The sequence below is a fragment of the Parasteatoda tepidariorum genome, chromosome 5 (assembly GCF_043381705.1).
Source record: "Parasteatoda tepidariorum isolate YZ-2023 chromosome 5, CAS_Ptep_4.0, whole genome shotgun sequence".
Taxonomy (NCBI): domain Eukaryota; kingdom Metazoa; phylum Arthropoda; class Arachnida; order Araneae; family Theridiidae; genus Parasteatoda; species Parasteatoda tepidariorum.
The window spans coordinates 58447309-58470271 of record NC_092208.1 but is presented as its reverse complement, the minus strand read 5'-3'; the positions used below and the strand labels follow the sequence as shown (position 1 = coordinate 58470271).

Below are 22963 nucleotides of genomic sequence, written 5' to 3'. Positions count from 1 at the left end.
TATATATATATATTACTTTTTTAAAAATATTTTATTTATTGATAATTTTTCTTTTTCTCTTTAAAAAAATATAAAAAAATATTAGTTTCGTATAATAATTTGTATAACAATTACACAATTATTANTATATATATATATTTGTAATTATTCAAAAGAATTTTTTGCTTTAATTGTTTTTAACAAAGCGAATTTTATAATTTTGCACAAAACTTTTTCGATTTGTTTAAAAAGGTCTCGGATATGGCAAACCAAGCAAAAAAATAACATTAATGTAAGATTCAAATTTCGACTGCTCTCTTGACTTAAGAATTGGAATCATATTTCTCAGATTGCAATTATCTCTCTTTTATACTTCGTGGATAGGGAATTCGTTGAAGAAAAAGAAATGTTTCTTCAGGAAAAGTGCGTATCTGTGTCTTCTTTCGTAACTTAAAATATGTCTGGACTAATTAATTAGCATATTATATGGTTAGATTTTTCAACTATTAACATAGAGCCTTGATATTTGAAAATACGATCAGCAGATGTTCCTCAAAATGTTCCTTTTTTGTGTACTTGAAGCATATTGAACTAGCATATTTAAGAGTAAACAAGTTATTTTTTCCAATACTTCTATAACTATTTCATAACTGAAATATGTGCTTTGATACAAATTAACATTCATTATTGAATATTAAATAAACTCGGCACTGCCACAACTAAAATTGCAAAGTGTCTATCCTTTTTACAGACATATTACAACCATGAACTTACCATAGTTTGAACTAAAGAGATTATTTTTTAATAATTTAAGATAATATGTATTATATGACAAATAAATAGCATTTTCAAAAATTTAACTAGCACTTTTTACTAGGAAACCAGTTTCAAATAAATTTGGTTTACTCTTAATTGTCCAATAATATGCAAGCGATGTCCAGACTCTGAACTTCAAGTGTTTTAGATTTAAAAAAGTTGTTCTTTTTTTAAAATCTTTTTATATGTTTCTTGACATATAGGAGTGTTTTAAATAAATTTGACGCTCATATTTAATATGAAACTAGTTTCAAAAGCATTTTGTAATGCAAAAAAATTATAAATGCAACCAAGTGTACCCTTATGATGTCCATCATGTTGTTGTTGTTACTTATTCCACTTGGCTCAGAACAAGGTCAGACCAAGTCCAAAAGACCGTTCACCGACAGAAAAACCTATACCATGGCCGGACTCTCCAAGATAAAATTCTTATCTAGCCCCATACAAGACAGCAAATGATTAGGTGTAGCCTGGTGCACATTACATTTTAGGCATACAGGGAAAGTCTTTTGACCCTGAACAAATGTCAGTCCGCGGGTATGACCACTGATTAGTCTTGTGATAGCTGTCTGCATTTTCCTATCACCTTTTAAATGTCCATCATACATATATGATCTGAAATTTGAGGGTTTTGGAATTAACGCACACTTTTTTAAAATTTCTATAAATATTTCTCGGCCAATATGGGTAATTCTAAGAAAATAGACCTTTCTTATATATTAATAAACGAGTTCAAATGAATTCTGATTTTCAAAAATGATTTTTAAAAAATTGCTGTCTATCCTTATGTTAGCGATCTACAAGCTCTAAACTTAGCTTAATTAGGACTATACAAGCTTTCCTTAAAAAATATTTCAATAACTATTTCTAGATATATATGAGAGTTTTCCAGCAAATTAACGCTCACATTTTAATATGAAAACAGTTTCAAATGAATTCAACAGTGCAAAAAATATCCACTTTTATGTTTGCGATATACATACTCTGAACTTAGTGTGTTTCGAACTAAATAAGTTCTTTTCTTGCAAAATTTTGATATATTTCTTCGCAGATAAATACTTTTCTAATAAATCGACGCATTTTAAAATGAAACTAACTTCAAATAAATTTTTAACTTCTGATTTGATATAAATGAATTTTTAAATTCACTAAGATCTCACCCATATGCTGCTGATATTAGTGACATCAACTGTTGAGTGTTTTGGAAATTTTTTCAAATTTTCCATTAATATTTTTTGACATATATGGTTGCTTTCAGACTAATATATACTCACTTTTTAATATAACACTAGTTTTAAAAACTACATTCCACGTTGCCATGCCATATATCATAAAAAATTCGCAAAGTATCCACCCTTGTCATAGAGATTTAAATGCTGTGAAATAGCATATTTTAGGCTAAACAAATTATTTATTTAAAATTTCCTTAAATATTTCTTTAAAAAAAATCGGTAAATTTTTAATATAATACTAGCTTTAAATAAATTCCGTATCGAAAATTTATGTAAAAACATTCGAAAATTGACAACTTATACAGTAACGTTATACAATTAATGGTTTTCAATATCATATATTTTGATTTTATTAACCGGAATTATGTGTGCTTTTTTACCAGAAATGTCCTTACCACAAAGTACAGTAATTTATTACATTCTGGATCTAACTGTCTTCCTTAAAAATCCCTCCGATTACCAGTTTTCGTGCTACATCCCAAAGAAAGAAGTTTTCAAATAATTTCAAAAATATGTTTTGATATGAGTGATAAGCTAGCTTGCAGTTCTAATCAATTGAAAATCAGTTTTATAGCAAGATCTTATGAATAAATTATCACAAGTGTGATCAATGCTAATAATTTTATAGCGCATGTTATGCGCAGCGTATTTAAATTTCGTAGCGTGTCTCTATAATAATATAGATTGTGATAGTACAGACTTTGTTTATAATGTATTGAGAATAATTTAAAAGGGCTGAAATAATAGTATAGACCAGACTGAGAATAAAGGGAAAAGATTGAGATAATAATATAGGCTAGACTGAGATTAAAGGAATAGGATTGAAAATAACGAAAAAAGATTGAGATAATAGTATAATATTACATTGGGACCTAAAAATAAGAATGTTTTTATATTGGGACCTAAAAATGTCTGATGAGGCTTTATCAAAAAAGTGATTAAATTAAACACGTAAACCTAATAAGTTTACAACATAAATCGCATAAAAATTTAGAGTCAGGTACATTTATTTTAATGGGTTATTTGATTCAGGAATAACTTTTCAATTTAAAAAAATACTATTTCATAAACAACTTCTTATTTCATTATTTTTTCATATCGAAATCGAACTTTTATTTCTTCTCATGTGAATCTTAAGTGATTGTGTCATTTAAAATCACGCAGTTTCTTGAGTCTTATCTGTTGTGGACATGTAAGGAACTCATTTATTCAGTCCTCAACTCTTCGAACATTCTTATCTTAATTTTATTCAAACCCTTTGGATAAACAGTTTCTAAATGATATTATTTTTCTTTCACAGTTTTTACGCATTTCTTTTGCACCCAGAAAGTAGCTCATTTTTTTATAAATCGATTAGGAAGACGTTTGGATCAGTTATTTTTCTCTTATTTTTATTTCTCACTTTTGGCCCGTAGGAAAACATATCCGGCAAACATCTCTGTCAATGCTTTTTTCCTTATTTTGCATTATTTTTTTATAGTTCTAATGTTTTCTATTCTAGATATCAGTTATTTTTTCCTTTCTTAAAGTTTGACTTTGGCTGAAATATATTTTCAATTCTATGCCTTATACTAAGAAAGAGAAGTATTTTTTGCATATTATTAGTTTTTAAAGTATTTTTAGCTTAAAAATTAATTCCTTATAGGGATTTATTTATAGATACTCTGAGAAAAAAGTATGGAGCTTTTAAAGCTTTTTTTATAGTTCCAATGTTTTCTATTCTAGATATCAGTTGTTTGCTCTTTTCTCAAAGTTTTATTTTGGCTGAAACATTTTTCCAATTCTATGTCTTACATTAAGAAAGAGAACTATTTTATGCATATGATTAGTTTTTATAGCATTTTTTAGCTTAAAAATTAATACTTTATAGGGATTTTTTCATAGATACTCTGAGAAAAAAGTATGGACAAAACTATAATAATATTGTAAAATGTACCGTTGATCTCTATAAAAACACCAAACAGTTTGGTAATTTTTACTCGCGCACTTAGTCAATAGCTTTTGGCAAAGTATTGGTAGCTTTTGGAAAGAAGTATTTCCACTTTGCCTACTAACCGTAGTAAAACATAAAATAACGGTTTGTGTCATGATTCACAAGTTCAACAAAAGTATTTCAATTGATGTTTTTTTTAAATTTCAGAGGATATGCAGTTTTGAGCACCCAAAACTTGGAGAAAAAAGTCTTTTTTCACAAAAATAAGAAAGCACATTCCTAAAAGTTTTACATGCAGAATATACACTGAAAATTTAAGAAAATCAAAAATGTCAATTATGCAACTCTGCCTTACTCTTAAAAAAATTAATTTGAGCAAGACAAAATAAATTTGACAAAATAAAAAGACAAAATGATTTTGAAATGAGTATTTTTACGCTTCCGGCGCTCTGATTAAGGTGATCAACTCACTAGTTACAAGCCTAACCAAATTTATGAATATTATATCATTATTGTAAATATATGTTGTAGAGTTTTTGAAATAATCAGGATTGTATTTTATTTAATGGTTAAAGACTAAAATGATGTTCATATATTTATGCACTTAATGAAATCAGGAATTTGCTGGTATGTATATGTCTGCGTGCCGGATTGTTAGTACAGCATATTTTTCATTTACTACAAAAGTGTTTTGTAATAAATAAAAAATTACGATATTCAGCATTCAAACTAAATTAGCACAAGTTATATTTTTAAATTTTTAATTTCGAATTTTTTCGGGTTCATTTTTTGTGGGTTTTTTTCGACATTTCTACACTTAGAAGAATATTGTGTTCCAACGAAACACGCTAGAAATTTAGTTTCTCCTTCCTCATAAATTACAAACTCATTTTTTGAAGGAAATTTTTCCATATTTAAAGAAAATATTTATATTCCATCTATTAATAATAATTTATATTTGAAATCATATGAACAATTTTATTTTTCTCAAGATCACATTTTTTTTTCTATTTTAAAAATAATAATAATTAGAGAAACCAACATTTTCGTCAACTCCCCCCCCCCTCTCTCAAAAATTTTGAATTGTGACATCCATGAATCTATAACAGCCATAAAGTCATAATTAATATTAAGTCATAATTAATCATAAATTTCAAATTTAGAAAAATTTATGCAGCGAACTTTTCCCTTTCATTTAAAGTGGAAAAAAATTAAAAACAAATAATTCGACAATTTTTAATTGATTTTTAAAAGTATAGAAAATAAAAATTTCTGATTTCCGTGGTAACCATTTGAGGCCAGATTATTTGATCTCTTGCGCGACGCATACCGTTAAGGTTAATGCCTAATTCACTTTGATGAAGTAGAATTATGATATTTTTTATGTTATCCGCCATTTACTACCTTATAGCTCTATTAAGCCAAATATGATTCTTATTAATTTAAGAGGGAATTATTCTGGAACGTAACGAAGGGATCTATATTGACTTTATTCTCGACCGTGTTTCGTGTTCTCAACGGTAGGGAGCAGTATTTGCAGAATTTGTCTCTGTTAATCAATAAATAACCAAAAAAAAGAACAAAAAACAATTGCTAAGCAGATATGCGCGTTGGTGAGAAAAAAAGACAGGACCCGGAACTTTTTTGTTTGAATAAACTAAACAATTATTAAACTAGTAACTGTCCAATTAAAATGTGATCTATTTATTTGACCAAAGTACTAGAAAAATAATTTGTATAATTAAGGCAATTCGCGATCGCAACGCTCGAGTACGCCCTCTAGAGGTAGCCTGTAAATATCAGACATTAATTTATCATGTTTTTATTCAGTTCCATCAAAATCACTGGCAGAGTCGGTCGCCATTTTCTTTGCACGAAATAAGAAGCAAAATTTCCCTGAGGAAAGAGCCGAAAAACTTGAAAAAAATCTCCAGAACATTGTTAAATCTTTCAGAAACAGAACACGACAAACATTTGAAGAAAATTTCTCAATACTTTTAAACTTCTATTATCAACAAACTTGCAACTGATAACTTCCGATTTCGCTATCGCATACTGTTGCAGACGTGTGTATTAAGGTAAAATGCATTTCTTCTGTCTTCAATTCATTAGAAATTAAAGTGAAGTCAACATTGTTTTCGTCATTCCAGTAAATAAATGTGAATTCAGAACGTAAAGAACAGCAATAGTTATAGAATATTCTCCTTTGTTATAGAACGGTATATATTTCTGTATCTATATAATTCGGAAAACAACAATAAAGAATCATCCAAATTACTTGAAATAGTGTCATTTGTGCCGATGATTAATAAATTTTTTATCGTTTTCTTGGTAAGTATTTTTTAGTTTTGAAAGAATAGATAATTTCTACTAGAATTCAGCTGTTCTGTTTTTAAGCTACATATTCCAATTCATATTGAGATCTTACAATTATAAAATTTTGATGTGTGGTATGTTATCTAAAAGTAATAAAGGGATAGTCTATGTACATATTATTTGAAAATAAAACTTTCAAACGAAGAACATTTCATTTGGAATTCTGCGGATTTATAAAGAAGGTAGGTGTCATGATTTTTATAATAAAAAATTTGCTTGTAAATAATTTTTTTTCCTTATTTGATGATAGTTCTCTACAGAATGCTTTTTTACGTCTTATTAAGAACTATAAGAATAAAAAGAGAAACAATATGGGAGTTCTTTATTTCAATATGAGGAATTTTCAAAATCGTGTTTTTTATCCTAAGAATTCTTTATTTTACGTTTTTTAGTTTATAATTTTTTGATAAAAATTGTTGTTAAAATAATTGTTTTGAAAAATTAAATGGCATAAAATTATGTGCTAATGTATACTTCTTGCATATTCTAATGTTTGAAGTAAAATGATTCAAAAAAGTATGGAATAAAAATTCGGTTCTTACGTAATAACGCCACCGTAACTACAGATTTGGCGGATTTTAAGTGCCACCAATCTACACCAAAATTTTTGCGACAAATCATAAAATAAAACACTTTATTTAAAATCAAGGTAGTCATTCGGATTTCGGTGGAAAATGGCCGATATAGAGTTTATCATAGATTCAAAACAATCATATCGCCATATGAACTCTGATAAATAAGATTCCAAATGAAATAACATGTCCAAAACGTACGTCCAAAACGTACGTCCAAACGTGCCAAGATAAAGTTTCATGTCGTGGGAATTGGTACATGTTCGTTTTTTCGGTAAAATATTTCACGCCTGAAAAAATAGAACTGCATCTTGTTTTGTTTTTCGCAAATCCCAAAGACGAATTTTCGTAGCACTAAAAAATGGCGACAAAAAAGAATTGTTTTTTTGTTTTTGTTTCGTCAGAATTCTTTATTTTACGTTTTTTAGTTTCCAAATAATGATTTTTATTGAAACTTGAAATTTTTTGATAAAAATTGCTGTCAAGAAACTTTGTAGACAAAANTGAAAAATTAAATGGTATAAAATTATGTGCTAGTGTATACTTCTTGCATATTCTAATGTTTGAAGTAAAATGATTCAAAAAAGTATGGAAAAAAAATTCGGTGCTTACGTAATAACGCCACCGTAACTACAGATTTGGCGGATTTTAAGTGCCACCAATCTACTCCAAAATTTTTGCGACAAATCATAAAATAAAACACTTTATTTAAAATCAAAGTAGTCAATCGGATTTCGGTGGAAAATGGCCGATATAGAGTTTATCATAGATTCAAAACAATCATATCGCCATATGAACTCTGATAAATAAGATTCCAAATGAAATAACATTTCCAAAACGTACGTTTACCAAGATAAAGTTTCATGTTGTGGGAATTGGTACATTTTCGTTTTTTCGGTAAAATATTTCCCTCCTGAAAAAATAAAATTGCATCTTGTTTTGTTTTTGGCAAATCTCAAAGACGAATTTTCGTAGCACTAAAAAAGGCGAGAAAAAAGAATTGTTTTTTTGTTTTTCTTTCGTCAGAATTCTTTATTTTACGTTTTTTAGTTTCTAAATAATGATTTTTATTGAAACTTGAAATTTTTTGATAAAAATTGTTGTCAGGAAACTTTTTTTACACAAAATTAAATCTCATAAAATTATGAGGCTTATGTATACTCCTTGTTCATTTTAATTTTTGAAGTAATATGATTCTTAAAACTATGGAATGTAGAGTTTAAATAGGCCTTTTATGTTACATCATTAAATTCAGTAAAATTATTTCTTGGGCATTAGGTTTTAACTCTTATAAGAATATGCATATTTTTTTCTGTTAATGTACAAATATTTTTCCGATGTGTTTTGGATATTCCTTCTCTAATAAAAGGAGATACCATTTTGTTTTCACTTAACAAAAGGGATATCAAACGTTTTTCTTTTTTAAATTTAATAAGCCACGATGAGGAAGGAACGTTACAATGTTACTACATTAAAGACGTCTCCAGAGTAAATGAATGACTGTTCATATCGAAATCGCAGGTATTAGTCTCATACAACAACGCCTCCTACAGTTCGTTGCGATCGCGAATAATATAAGCTACGTGTAAGTGAGTACTTTCATCTCGAGAAAAAGTGAAATGATTATATCTTACCATGTGATTTAAATCAAGTCTAATTCTATACCTGTAAGCAACATCACATGTTTGTGTCAAATCTGATTAGCTTCTGATTGACACAAATGTCGTGATTTAGCTACGATGACGTCAAATGCAAACATCCAACTGTAACTAATACTGATATTTTGTAATAATAGTTCGATAAATAATCGCACAAATTTGCTATTTGTTATCCATTTTTTTTAAAAATATTCCCACTGAAAAGACTACAAGTATATATAATTTGATACAGGTGTTATTCCTTGTAGTTGTTTGCTGTTTTATTTTATACTTTAATGTAAGCAAACTTAGTAATCCCTTCCGAAAATCACTATCTAGCAAGACTGAGCGCACAACATTTCGTTATTTCGAAAACCATAGTTTAAATTCATAGTTGAATGTGATAGACGGAGATTAATTGCTTTCCGTTCAGACTCTATTCATTTTACCATTTTTGATAGTTTAGCATACTAAATAATTTAAATTTCCCGTTTCCCTCGTTATGCCTGTCAGAAAGATAGGTGCTGTTGCTATGATATCGGCTTGTTAATTGTTTATTAAATTTGCCTGACATTAATTAATATTTACATATAATAATATTAGTAGCACTAGATGTTATGGAATAAGACTGTAGTTTGTTTCTTTTAAAAAAATCATTAAAATGCAAAATTAGTTAAAACAATTAGAAGTTTTTTCACTCTGTCAATTTTACCATTTTTGATAGCTTAACATATTAAATAACTTAAATTTCACGGTTTCCACGTCATGCGTGTTCAGAAAGATAGGTGCTATGATATTGGTTTATTAATTGTTTATTAAACTTTCCTGCGTCTGTTATTATTTACATATAGTGATATTAGTAGCACATGATGTATGGGATAAGACTATCGGTGTTTATTTCAGAAAATCTTGAAAATGCAAAATTAGTAGTGATGTTCATTAGGTATACTAAAACTAAATTCAACTACTTCCAGTTTAAGAAACAAATTTTTTCATAAAAAGGTATTTCCTAAATTACTTAGTTTTTTGCAGTACAAGAACACAGGAAAATGAAAAGAAAATAAAGAGCTCAATGACTCATACTGTCGTTTGTATATTTCAGAAAATTCTTAAAATACAAAATTCTGCTCATCAAGTTTGATAAAACTAAATGCAACTATTTCCATTATAAGAAATATATTTTTTAAAAGAAAAGGTTTTCCTAAAATGCTTGGATTTTTTCAGAAAAAATAACCCACAACTCAAAGCGCTCAATGAGAAACGTTAACCAAGAAAATTTAAATATGTCTAAAAGCAATATAACTGGGTACCTATTGTTGACATAAAATTTACCTTAATTAATAATTTCATTCATTCATTGCTATTTTTGAAATTTAACTGCATTCTCCAAATTGTCAAAATTCTAACTGAATTTATCCTAACTACAAAACATTTTTCTCATTTTTTTTATCCTTATCAGTTCACTTTATCTTTAGGCTGTGTGGCAGTTTAAACTTTTTATAAATGATAGAAAGAAGAAAAAACAAATTACTTCATTTAAATTTTTCATTTTGAAAGAGCTATCAATATGCAAGCTCGGAAAGTTTATTAATGTACTTTGGATGGTGTAATATAAATCACCTTAACACAAAACAATTATCTAGAATCTTGAAAATAAATGTTTCCCATTTTATTTGAGTTTTTTTTAACTCTTTCTTATACAATTTGACTTTTTTTTAATGACACAAGCAAACAAGATATCAAGAAAACTTTTTCCAATAATTCCTTATTAAATTAATTCTCTGATTCTCAGAATAGTTTTAATTCCTTATTTTTCATTAAGTCTTATCAAAGGAACAAAGCATTCAAGTCTCATTTCGTATTAGTTAGATATAATCAGTTAAGTGGATTAAATAAATTGCCTACCATAATTTTTCATAATGTCTTAAAATTTTTGAATACAAATGCTTAGAAAATTAACTAATTAGATTTATCAGACTTATTATTAAGATTAATAATAACTTTTTCTATTAATGTGCTTCAATTATAAGATTGTTATGGAAAGAGATGAATTAAATAGAATAAATTATAGACTAATTAGCATTTATTTGCCTATTTTTAAAGAATATGCATCCACTGCGATATATATTTTGATTAGAAATTCCAATTATGCTATTCCTGATTTTTAAAGTCATATCAGATTTTGTAGTTTGCTGTACAATTATGCTGTATTATGTGAGCAAATATTTTATTTCAAAATTATTAGGAATTAGTGTTAAGAATCATATCTTGAGGAATACAAAAAATCCGTTAATCTTTTAAAAGATATAGAAATCGTTTGTTCAAATCTGTACAAATAATTTTCATCAAACAGAATATAAATTAGCGCTAATGATTCGAAATGCTTGTCTTTGTAATAGTTTAAAAATTGTTATTAAAACTGTCTTTTCAGCTATCAATAATAATTTATGCCATTGCATAAATAACATTTTATTTTGAAAATAAGTAAAAGCATTAATCAATCTGAATAATAATGAGTTTTGAAATTACTTAAACTAAGAAATATTAGGAAGATTTTCTAAAAAACAATTTTTAAAATAATTTATTATAGACTAATTACCAAATATATTAGAGAACTTGACGAACCTAGTCATGAACTACCAACGGAATAACAAAGTAATAGTTAACTAAAGTTTTAATAATTTTTTAACAATTTTCTAAGAAGAAATTTTTTTTATTAATGTTTGCGAAATGAATAAAATTTAACTGAAAATTAGGTAAGCTATAATTTTTTAAATTCAACTATATCAAACATGAACTATTCTGCAATTTAATCTTCGAATAAATTTAGATTAAAAGGTATTCATGTTATTTAATTAACATGAATTAAGTAACATGAATTCACGAAATAACGAATTCCTACTTATTCATATTTCATTTAACTTTTTTTTTGTTTGACTTTTTTGTTGCTTGATTTTTCATTTTTTATTTTTAATTATATATAAACAAGTACCTTTTTTCGATAACAAAAAATTAAGCGTTATTTATATGGAAATAATTAATAATATGCTCGTCAATATTAATATAGATTTTTCTAATTCGTCCAGGATCATCTCTTCCAATAAGAATCAAATCTGCAAACTTATAGTATACACAACATTTTAATGGAAAATAGAACTAATTCAATATATTAGACAAATATTTTTTAACTAGTGTAACATTCTTTCGAATGTTTGTGCAGTCCTGACAAAGTTTAAGAGCTATAAGGGACCCTTAAATGAAAATGAACTCGCCGAATAGGGTTGGACAGACAATATTAATGGCAAAACCATTCTCTAATGTTTTAATATTATGTATTGTCTGTAAACAATCTCTTGGTGAAGTTGTTTTCGGTTCAGTTGCAGTTCGTTCTCGTAATTGCCAAAAAAAAGGAGTGCAGATTGCGTATAGATGATTAACTGATTCACATAATAGCATCAAAATACAATGTAAATTCATGCTGAGATAGGAAAAGGTCATGCCACTCCCTCGAGCCACTGAGATTGAGTCCTAGAACGTGACGATCCGATCATTAGATCAAAAGTTATTCAGGGTGATTTTTTCTTCTTTTTTTTGCACACTGCACATCACATTTTCTCCATTACCACATTTTACATACGAAATTAGCTATCAAGGTTTGTATTTGAGGTACTAATTTTTTCTAAATCAAATAGAAATATCTGAATTTTAATAAGATTTGCACGTTTTATTTATTTATTTATTTAATGTAATGACGCAAAGTAAAATCTGTTACATTTACTTTTATTCATAATCATCTATCAAAGTCTATCAAAAACCTATTTTATGATTTTGTTACAACAGTGACGCTAAGAAATTAATTAACATATTTGTCCAAAAAACACTTAATAAATATGTAATGATGCCAGACTTATCTTAGTACCAAACTACAATGCGTAAAAAAATATTCATATTCATAAGAAATGTATAAGTTATAATTATTAAATGTCTCTCCACATTGACATGGAAGGATAGTAAAATTTATTCATTGCTTTCTACTAAAAACTTTTATTGAATGATAATGTATTTATTGAATATATAGCTATCAAAATTATCGCCAAATACTGTACAGTTGAGAAATCTATCATTGAAAAGTGAAGGACAATACACTTGCCAAGTATCAGCTGACGAGCCTTACTTTGGATGTGTTCAAGTCCACAGAGATGTGGTTGTATACAGTAAGTATCTTCACGATATTATAATTAATTAATATTCAATTAATTTTTAATTAATATCTCATTAATATTTTATTAATATCTTAATTAATATTCTAATTAAAAATTTAACCAAGATCTTAATTAATAATAATAGTTATCGAGTTGAAAATTCAGTTTTTTGTCACTTTTTCTGAACAAAAATGTATTTTATTTACTGGTTATGTGCCAAACAATGATTTTAATAAAATTTGCTGCTCATTCAAACATTGTTTGATTGTACACAGAGAAAAAAGTTTGGTAGAATTAGCAACTGTATAGTAAGGACAATTCTGGCTAAACAAACCATAATTTTGGTCAATAAAACCAAAATATACGATATTTAAACTATTCATTTGGTAATTTTTTTCATTTATATAGTAACGGTTTCTCCTAAACTTCTGTTTTTTCTAAATTATGGTTTTTATAACAGCACATTTGGTAAAAAATACAAAATTGAAAAATAAAATGAAACAAATAATTTTCCTTCATGCTATGTTCTAAGGTATCATCATAAAATTACCTGAAACCTCATTTTGCAAGTCTTATAGCTTATTATAAATATAAATATATATTATTATTATTAATTTTATCAAAATCATTAACAAATCTCTCAGGTAAAAAATACCGAGCTGTTCTGGTACTCCTATAGAAGCAGAAACTATAAATTTTGCCATATTTTGATACTTTTAACCATACTTTTTTATGCAGTGTATATAGCAAACAAACACGTGACAAAAATAATACAAACTTATAGTTAACAAACACATTAACTTTACAATTAGTTTAGAAAATTACTCATAAAAAATTGTTTTAAAAGTAATACAGATTCTGTTAATGATCATGATAAATGTCTTCGTATTTAGTCAAAATAGAACTATGGAGGATTGCTGTAAAATAATTTAAATTTTAAAAGGCATCGCTACACCCACATCATAATTATCAATATATGAAGAGAACGCATGCAACAGTCTATTTGTTTTCTAGCTTTTTTTTGCTTAATATATGTAGGAGGGAATACATTTAAATTGAATCAATATTTCAGTTCTGAAAAAAAAAATTAACCACTGGGACATTTTCTAACAATGCATCCTTTTCACTTTATTGTTATAAGATTTTTATTATAAATTTTTAAGTCAGTCATTCAAAAAATATTCCTGGCTCCATTTGAAAACATGTTTAAGACACTCCATTTACAATCCTATGAATGAGGAAAATACGGCGTCATCGCAGTAAGGCATAAATATATTTTTTGTTATTTATTTTAAGAATAGCGTGGGTCGTTTCATTGCTGAATACTTCCTCTCTTTCCTTTTCACGTAGAAAATTTTATTAGATATATATTTTTTGATGAAAAGCATTTCTTGATTAGAAAATCTTACTGTTGAAGACATTTTTCATTCACACTATCGTTTTATTTTTTAAAAAATTATAATTTTAAGCCAGTAATTTTCACTTTTCCTAAGACTAATTTATAATACTTGTAACTAACCATTTTAACTAATTTTTCATAATTTTAACTATTTTTGCTACAACAGGAATTGTATTTACTGATACATTAACGAAATTCGGTGTGCCGTATATTTAAAAATAAACACATAAGTTTTGATTTATTGTATGAGCTATAAATTGCTTAAAAAATTAAATGACAAAAAAACTAATAATATTCTTTATTAATTGCTAAGGAATGTTATGTCTTCTCTAATTGTCATATAAATTTGAAGAGATACTAAATAGAATACAGAAACTAAAAGAAAATATCATATATGATTTAACTATGGCTCATAATCTGTTTTAAAATAATCTGCAATTTTTTAAAAATAAAACGAAACTGACCATCTTATAATATCTGTTTTGCGATAGGACTGATTAAGGTCAATATTTAACCAATAAATCCACTGTACTTGAAAATTCAATTTCTGAATCATACAGCTTTAGTTTATATTTTCAATTGAAACCTATTTTTCGTGGTATTAAAACTTCTTAAAAATATGGACATTAAATAAGAAACCGTCAAAGATTACCATAAAACTAGGGATTTTGTTAACTTTGAAGCATAACTTTTATGCTTTGCGTCAATATTTCAACATGAGTGTTGATTTTAATTCAAGCGACTTACTATGCTAAAAACAATGTTTGAGACAATGCCAGAAAATATAATTTTTAAAAATATTTTATTTTATTACTTTGAAACAAGAATTATATTAGAAAATAGATGGAACTGTTTATTATTATTTTTTTTATTTTTTTAATAAATATTTTTAGCAGTTTAAAATTTAAAGTATTTTTGAGAGAATGCCTTAACGTGGGAACTTCAGTTAAATTGGATAATAGGAATTAACTTGCAGTAATTCTTGTTTGCATTTTAATGTTTTGGAAATCTTTTCAGCAATTTTACACTTCATGAATGGTTTGTTTTATATTTATCTGAATTCTCTTTCCTGCACTTCAAATAATTTATTTTATGTAGCTTAAAGAGAGTTTCTGCATAGCGTCCTCTTAAATAACGAACAGCATTGTTTCAAATTTATCTGTATAAAACTGTTAGACAATAATAAATTTAAAAAATGCCTTTCAATGACTGCAATTAAAGATCACCTTGCGTTTAGTTTTTAAAAATTTGGCATCGAATAACGTAATTCTGTGGTCTTTCGAGAATAAAGAAGAAACTGACATTCTCATACAGAAAATTGTACTTGAAATTTTGATTAGTATTCTTTTGTAAGGATTGTTCTATTTTTCACAGCCTCAAGCTTTTAGACTAATTAGTATTTATGTTCATTGGCTTGTCAGATGACAGTACATTTTTATGAAAATATTAAATTTGCTCATTACACAATTACCGTCAACTTCTTTGTAAATTTTCCTGGAAATCTCTCAATTGAAATTGAAATTTAAAAATCCGCAAAGCACTAACAAAAAAAGGTCATTTAAATCTAATTAAAAATCCAAAATGTGAATTAAAATATTTTGAATTATTGTTAAATCATAATTTAAAGTATCCTGAGGGCAGAACTTGAACTGCAACAGCAATATCTATTTTTATTTCAGTTTTTCTTTGTATTTAACGATATTCAATATTATTAAACACAGTGTTATTCTTTTTAAGTGGTCATTACTGCAGAACTTAAATCTGATAATTAATTTTCCTATGAAGAGCTCTTTAAAATTCGTTTCAATCTTACATTAAATAATCCTTCGTAATAACTAGGACTTTATAAAAACTCGTTTTTATACACTTATCATATAAACTTGTTTTTACAGGTTTTTTTCCCACACAATTCTATGAATACTTATAGAAACTTTCCCTTGGCTATCTTGGAAGATTTAGTTAAATCAGTCTTACTCTAATATCTAGAAAATTCCAATTAAAATAAAGAAGAAAAGTATGAGGTGTAGCATAGCTAAACCCTACCCCTCACGTGTAAGGGACATTCGGGGGATTATTGAAGTCAATTACAAGTTACAATTTAAACATACAGATTATTATCGATGAACGTACTTATCTTGATGAACAGATGTAAAACCAAGCAACATGTGTACCGATATAAAGATGATCTTCGATATTTCAGCGTTGATAAATATAATACAGAAGAAAACAAATGTGTCAGTACAGATATCTGTAAATCTGTAATACCATATATATTGTAACAGTAAGGAAATTTCGTTTGTACATAATTTTCTTATGATATACAGAATATAAGATGACGATTGTATTTATTTATANTGAAATTAATGATTTGATAACCTGTTTTGTCCAATCTCTTTTTCACATCGATAAATGAATTTTGAGTTAAATATATATATATATATATATATATATATATACATTTGATTTTTTTTTATTTTAGTTCCACCAGAATCTTCCCCTCGAATTTCTGGTGAATTAACTGAATATGGTGATAATCTCACTCTTCATTGCTCATCTGCGAAATCAAAACCAGCTGCCAACTTAAGTTGGTACGTCAATGACATTTTGGTAAGAATATTTTAATAGAATATTTGGTAAGAAGTTTGAGAGACATTACAGAGACAGGGCACACTTGAACGATTTTTTGAAATATCCTTATTTTTCTTGTTTCAAATATGTAATATTTAAATTAAACAGTGCTTTGAACACACAAAACTGAAACTGAAAATATTCTGAGTAAGCTAAATACACTTCTAAGTTAAAAAATCTTTTAAAATTTCTTAAAAGTTTAATTCTCCCTTTTTTTATTTTAGATTAAAGAAGCTCCTCGGTGGGTTTATAAGCATGTCTTAAGTTCTTTTCTTTATGCGTATGGCATATCTTAATGATGTTTTGTGACTATAGTACAATTCAGTACTGCACTCCTCATATTTCCTACTATTTCTTACATAAGTGGAAGCCAATAGTATTTCTGCTTTGCTTTCACTAATAAGTTCAATATTTTTTAAAAGTCTAAAGTCAAGTGAATGGTGTTTCTATCCATAAATTTGTTCGTTTTAAAGCCTACAATACAAGGTTTAATTTTTGTAAAATAATAATAATAATAATAAATTAACAAGGTATTTAAATTTTTTTAAGTAATTGCAATCTATAATTTATCTGTTTAACTGTGTTTTAATTACAAAATTTTACATTAAGTACTTTTTGACATATTCTGATGGATTTAATTATGTATTTTTGGATGTGCAAGTGATAAATCACATGCAAATTTCTATCGATGACAACTCTGTTGCAGGTAAGTGTTTAATAAAATGGGTGTAATAATTTAAAATTGCAATTTCAGTTATCATCATTCAATATTCATCAAATAGTGAAAACATTAAATATTAATTTATTTTAGATGTAGGATAAAATTTCACTTATTTAGTTATATAGATTTAAGAGTGAAAAGCAACACTTTCCTTGCAACAGCAGCAGCAATTACGAAAGTGATTGAACTTGATTTAAGGAACAAATACATGCTTATTTCTATATCTAAACAATATTATTAATTTCAAGAATTAAGTTTAAAATGTTCAAAGGTACCTCCTCTCCCCTGCTTACAGTACAGTTTTTACAGTTCTATTTACAGTTCTTATTATCTAGTAAACCTGAAATGTGTAGGGTGAAAGCTTAATTTTCTAAACAACCAATGCTTCCAGTTATTCTTATTGGTGAAAAATTTAAATCTATTGTAAAAAAAGAAACTGGATTAATCAGAAAATCATGATTTTATGACTAGTTTTATGATTAGTTTTATGCGTACATTTTTTCAGATAAATTACCATTTTGTGCTAAATCAGCATGATAACATATTTTATTGAAATGCGATTTTCGATGCGCACTTTGAGTTGTTTATACTTGTTTATATTATATTTTGAATAAACAAAAGTCACGTGATAAGTGATTGAAGCAAAAATATAAAGGAAGGGAAAAATATAATATAAAAGCGTAAATACATCGTAGCATTTGGATCTTATATATTTCAAAACTGGAAAAAAGAATCTTTAAGTTAACTTTGGAACCACGTTAGCTCAAGGAATAGAGCGTTCCCTGGTTCGTATCCCAGCGGTAGCTGGTTGGTATGAATTTTGCTTCCAGCTAGTGTCTACCACAGTGCTGACGTAAATTATCCTCAGTGAGAGATGGATCACGCATAAGATCCAAGTAGCGTATGTAACTCCGTATAACGCAAATGAGGGTTAGCTCCGTCAAAAAGTTCTTCACGAAGGCTAGTTTGACCAAATACTTGATTCAAAAGTTCCTTTGTCTTATAGGTTGAATTCAAAATTCAGAGGAGACGGAGTTAAGCATCGATAGTCTTAAGCTCAGAATCGGGTCGGCTGTTGAGAGTTGGAAATTTTAAAAAAAAGCTGACTTCGATTATTTAACTTTGTTTTTAGAAATCATCCACGCATTAAAAGTGAGAATTTTTAATTAATAAATATCAATACACAAGCTTTACTATTAATTTTTCAGTCTAAGGGCTTTCAAAGAAATATTATTTAATCAATGCATGATGTACAATGCATGATGTAAGCTACATAAATTTTCATTAGAAGATGAACTTAGCAAATAAAAATAATAACTTAATTTGCCTATAATGATCAATGCTTGATATATTTCACGGAAAGCAAATAGTTGCGCACATTAGTGAAGTATCATAATTAGAAAACAACCTTTCACAGAAATTCTACATATTATATAGAATTTTGTTTATTTGTTGTTAGACAACCAAAGTTTCAATCAAATATTATGCATATATTTAATTAATTTCTAAGTTAAGCGTTTGTTTTAATTTTATTAAATATTTAATAAATGTTTATTTTATTCTATTTTATAAACACAAATACATCTTTTCAAGCAGGAAGAAGCAATCAGCACAAAATAAATATGAACAACAATTATTCTAACAAATACTAATTGTTCTAGTTTTAATGTGAGCAAAATAATTAAATATGAAGAAGTTTTATAAAGCTCTATTTAGAAACATATTTCTTTTACCATGGAAATATTTGTTGAAATGATTTTTATTAAAAAAATGAAAGAATTCATTAAATTAGCTGTTTTAATGCAAATTTTTTAATCTAAGTTTAGTTTTCATTATTAAAATAACAATAATATTTAACTTAATTTCAAAATATAATTACAGGAGTAGAAAATTGCAAAATTATTATTTATGATCAAACAGTTTTAGCTTTTTTACAAAATTGGTTAAAAATTTGGATATGCATTTACGAAATACTATATGACAAATAATAGCAGAACTAAATGTTTGCAAAATATTTAAGTGCATTGCTATTTTTTAATAAAAGAATCTTACGCGGTGAAAATTCTGTGTAATAGGATCTAAGTATACGGTATTTAATTCATTTATTTGGACCCCTTACTCTAGGGTCTCATGATAAAATTACCAAATTTTACCACACATTATAAAATCATATTATGTTTTTAATTTTACCGAAAACAATACTAAAGCGGTTCGGTAAAAATTACCAAGCAATTTGGTGCTCTCATAGAGTCAGAAACAGTGTGAATTTTACCATATTCTATTAGTTTTCATCATGCTTTTGTTCTCAGGGAATTACTTAAGACACTGTAAAACAATTGCACTAAAAGTGCTATAGATGCTCCTTTACACAACTTGTAATGCAAAATAATTGTCACAATTTTTGGCGTTCAGAAACACTAAAATTTATACTGAATTCAACACATTTTTCTCAAGGGATCTTTTTAGTCTCGAAATTCAATTAAAATTTTAAAAAAGAACTTTTCTATATTGTAAAATAATTTTAATGTTACTATATACCAATAATTTTGGCAACAATTGCATCAAAAATAGTGAAAAAACTCAACAGATAATGGTGTGTTAGGACTGATGAAAAAAATTGGAACTTCATAATTTTTCATTACTTTTGGTGTAAAGGAATTGCACTCTAGTTAAGATTTAACTACACGCCTTATGTCAATGAAAATTCGATTTGACGTTAACTTTAGATAAAGTGTTTTTCCCTTAAATATTTTAAATTCTTTTTATTTTATTCCTCTTCATTGTAGGATTCACTTAAATATTTTTAAACAAATTTTTGCATTTTATTTCATCTATGTTTTTTCATATTTATGCAATTCTTTACTGACAGCAATCCACAGTTTGAAATCAGATGTATTTGTATTGCATATGATTAGAGATAAAACTTACACCAAAGAGCCATTACATTGTGACCACCCTACTAATAAAATGTAGGACCACCTTTAGCCCTCAAAACTGCTAGCACCCGCCATGGCATTGGTTCCACAAGGTGCTGATAGGTAGTCTGAGGTATCTGGTAACAAGCTCTCACCAACTGGTCCTGCAATTCCCTCAAATTGCGAGGGGGTAGCGTGGCAGCACGAATTTGGCTTTCCAAGTAGGACCGCAAATGCTCTATTGGATTAAGGTCAGGTGAATTTGGGGGCCAAGACATGACTTCAAAGTCACTGGAATGTTCCTCGAACCAATCCATGACGATTCGACCCTTATGACATGGTGCATTATCCTGTTGNATTTCAAAATATAATTACAAGAGTAGAAAATTGCAAATTTATTATTTGTGATCAAACAGTTTTAGCCTTTTTACAAAATTGGTTAAAAATTTGGATATGCATTTACGAAATACTATATGATAAATAATAGCAGAACTAAATGTTTGCAAAATAGTCATCTCACTCAATTTCTTTTATATTTAAGTGTATTGCTATTTTTTAATAAAAGAACCTTACGGGGTGAAAATTCTGTGAAATAGGATCTAAGTATACGGTATTTAATCCATTTATTTGGTATGTTTTCCGTGCACGTAGCAACGGTTTAACAGAAATTCTAGTTTTCAAAATTATAGTTTTTATTACCACACATTTAGTAAAAAAAAAGACATGAAGCTAAAAAGTAAATTTAACCTAATAAATATTTTTCACCCCTTACTCTAGGGTCTCATGATAAAATTAACAAATTTTACCACACATTACAGAATCATATTTTTTTTTACCAAAAACAATACTAAAGCGCTTCGGTAAAAATTACCAAGCAATTTGGTGTTCTCATAGAGCAGGAAACAGTGTAAATTTTACCATATTCTATTAGTTTTCATTACGCTTTTGTTCTCAGGGAATTACTTAAGACACTGCAAAACAATTGCACTAAAAGTGCTGTAGATGCTCCTTTACACAACTTGTAATGCAAAATAATTGTCACCATTTTTGGCGTACATAAACACTAAAATTTATACTGAACTCGGGACAGTACACTGATGGTAAATTAAATGTTTTTTGCACATAAGAAAGTTAAAATTTCTACTTGAAACTTGTGTATTCTGTTTTGTTTTAGTTCCTAGTATTTATTAATGAAATTAGAAAATCTATCGATTTTTTTTGCATTTTTTTCTACAAACAAATTGGTAAAGGAAGCGGTCAAATCATCCGCAAAATATCGCATAGATTAACCACAATTACAAACTAACTCTGTCGTAAGTTATGAACCTTGATTACAATTGCAACACTGTCTCAGGGGGAAGACGAACGCACGACCTTTGCATTATTCGCACCAAGCTCTATCCGACAGAGCTAGTTGCTCGTGCCTACGATAAGTTTTCTTAATTGTAAAATAATGGTTGTTGCCCTGAAAGAATTGATCATGTATAATTTTTAGTGTATAGAATTTCGATTCAACACAATGAACAGGCGGAAATACTGGTTAACCGAAAAAGAAAATATGAAATACACTTTCGTTTGAGCAACGAAATCATAACCCAAAAAGTTGCCTGTTTGGAAGATTATACAAAATGTTTTATTCCTTCCTTGAGACTTAACGAACTACCTTCGTATTTCATTGATTTTTACTTTGCCTTTTTAGCACTCTTCTTACAATATCAATGTATTAAAAGCGATTCTCGCGTCTCGATTCTACATTTCTAGCACCTGAAATATTTCCGTATTTAAAGACATGATTGTAGTTTTATCATCAATTACAGATGGATTCTGAGTTAATAGGTCACGCACAAGTTATACGCCACCCAGATCAGCTGGAGTCATCATCTTCATCCATCAATATACCATTAACATCACAGCATCTGCCTCCAGGAGACATACGATTAACTTGTACTGCCTCGATTGCTGATGTTGTTACCTCAGTGAGTGAAGAACTCCTCATCAGTAGACCTGTGCCAGACATAGTCTTGGAATTGAGAAACGGAATAAAAACTTTACATTCAGATATATGTGTGGTACTTTTATTTGTATTGCTCTTTATTGTGTATTTTTAACTTGTTTTGTATAAATGGATGTTTTATTCATGTTTAAAGTTTAATTAAAACTATATGTGATTTTGAATCATTTCTGTGCATTTATTTAATTTTATTACATTTTATCCACACAAAAAAACGTGTAGAACGTCATGATAAAATTTAATAAAAGTCGAAATTATCTTCATCTAAATGCAGAGCCTTTAGAATGTAAAATATCATGCTTATGCCAAAAAAAAGCTTAAAAGTAGATCAAAGCAGGAAAGAAATTAAAATCTTCAAAATCAGTTTATCTAAGGATTAAGCTAAAGGCAAGAAATACAACGTAAAAAGTTTGTGCCAGAATTACCCAGTGGATAAAAGAATCGTGGAAAAATGAGGCGATCCAGGTTCAAATTCTAGAAAAGGCTGATAAAAACATAAGCTGTAAAAAATTCAGGATTAAATTACAGAATAAAGTATCGGT

General features: G+C 27.6%; 1 protein-coding gene across 2 annotated transcripts in view; it reads left to right on the top strand.

Annotated features, from left to right (window-relative positions):
- LOC110282076 (junctional adhesion molecule 2A) overlaps positions 1 to 22585 on the top strand; it is a 97989-nt gene extending 75404 nt beyond the window's left edge. For both annotated transcript variants that reach the window (XM_043044016.2, XM_071181502.1), the window contains 3 exons: positions 12624 to 12759; positions 16626 to 16753; positions 22228 to 22585. In XM_043044016.2, the coding sequence (XP_042899950.2) occupies positions 12624 to 12759; positions 16626 to 16753; positions 22228 to 22518 (555 nt within the window). In that variant the 3' untranslated portion in view covers positions 22519 to 22585. The remainder of the gene's footprint in view (positions 1 to 12623; positions 12760 to 16625; positions 16754 to 22227) is intronic.
- Positions 22586 to 22963: the final 378 nt, after the last annotated feature.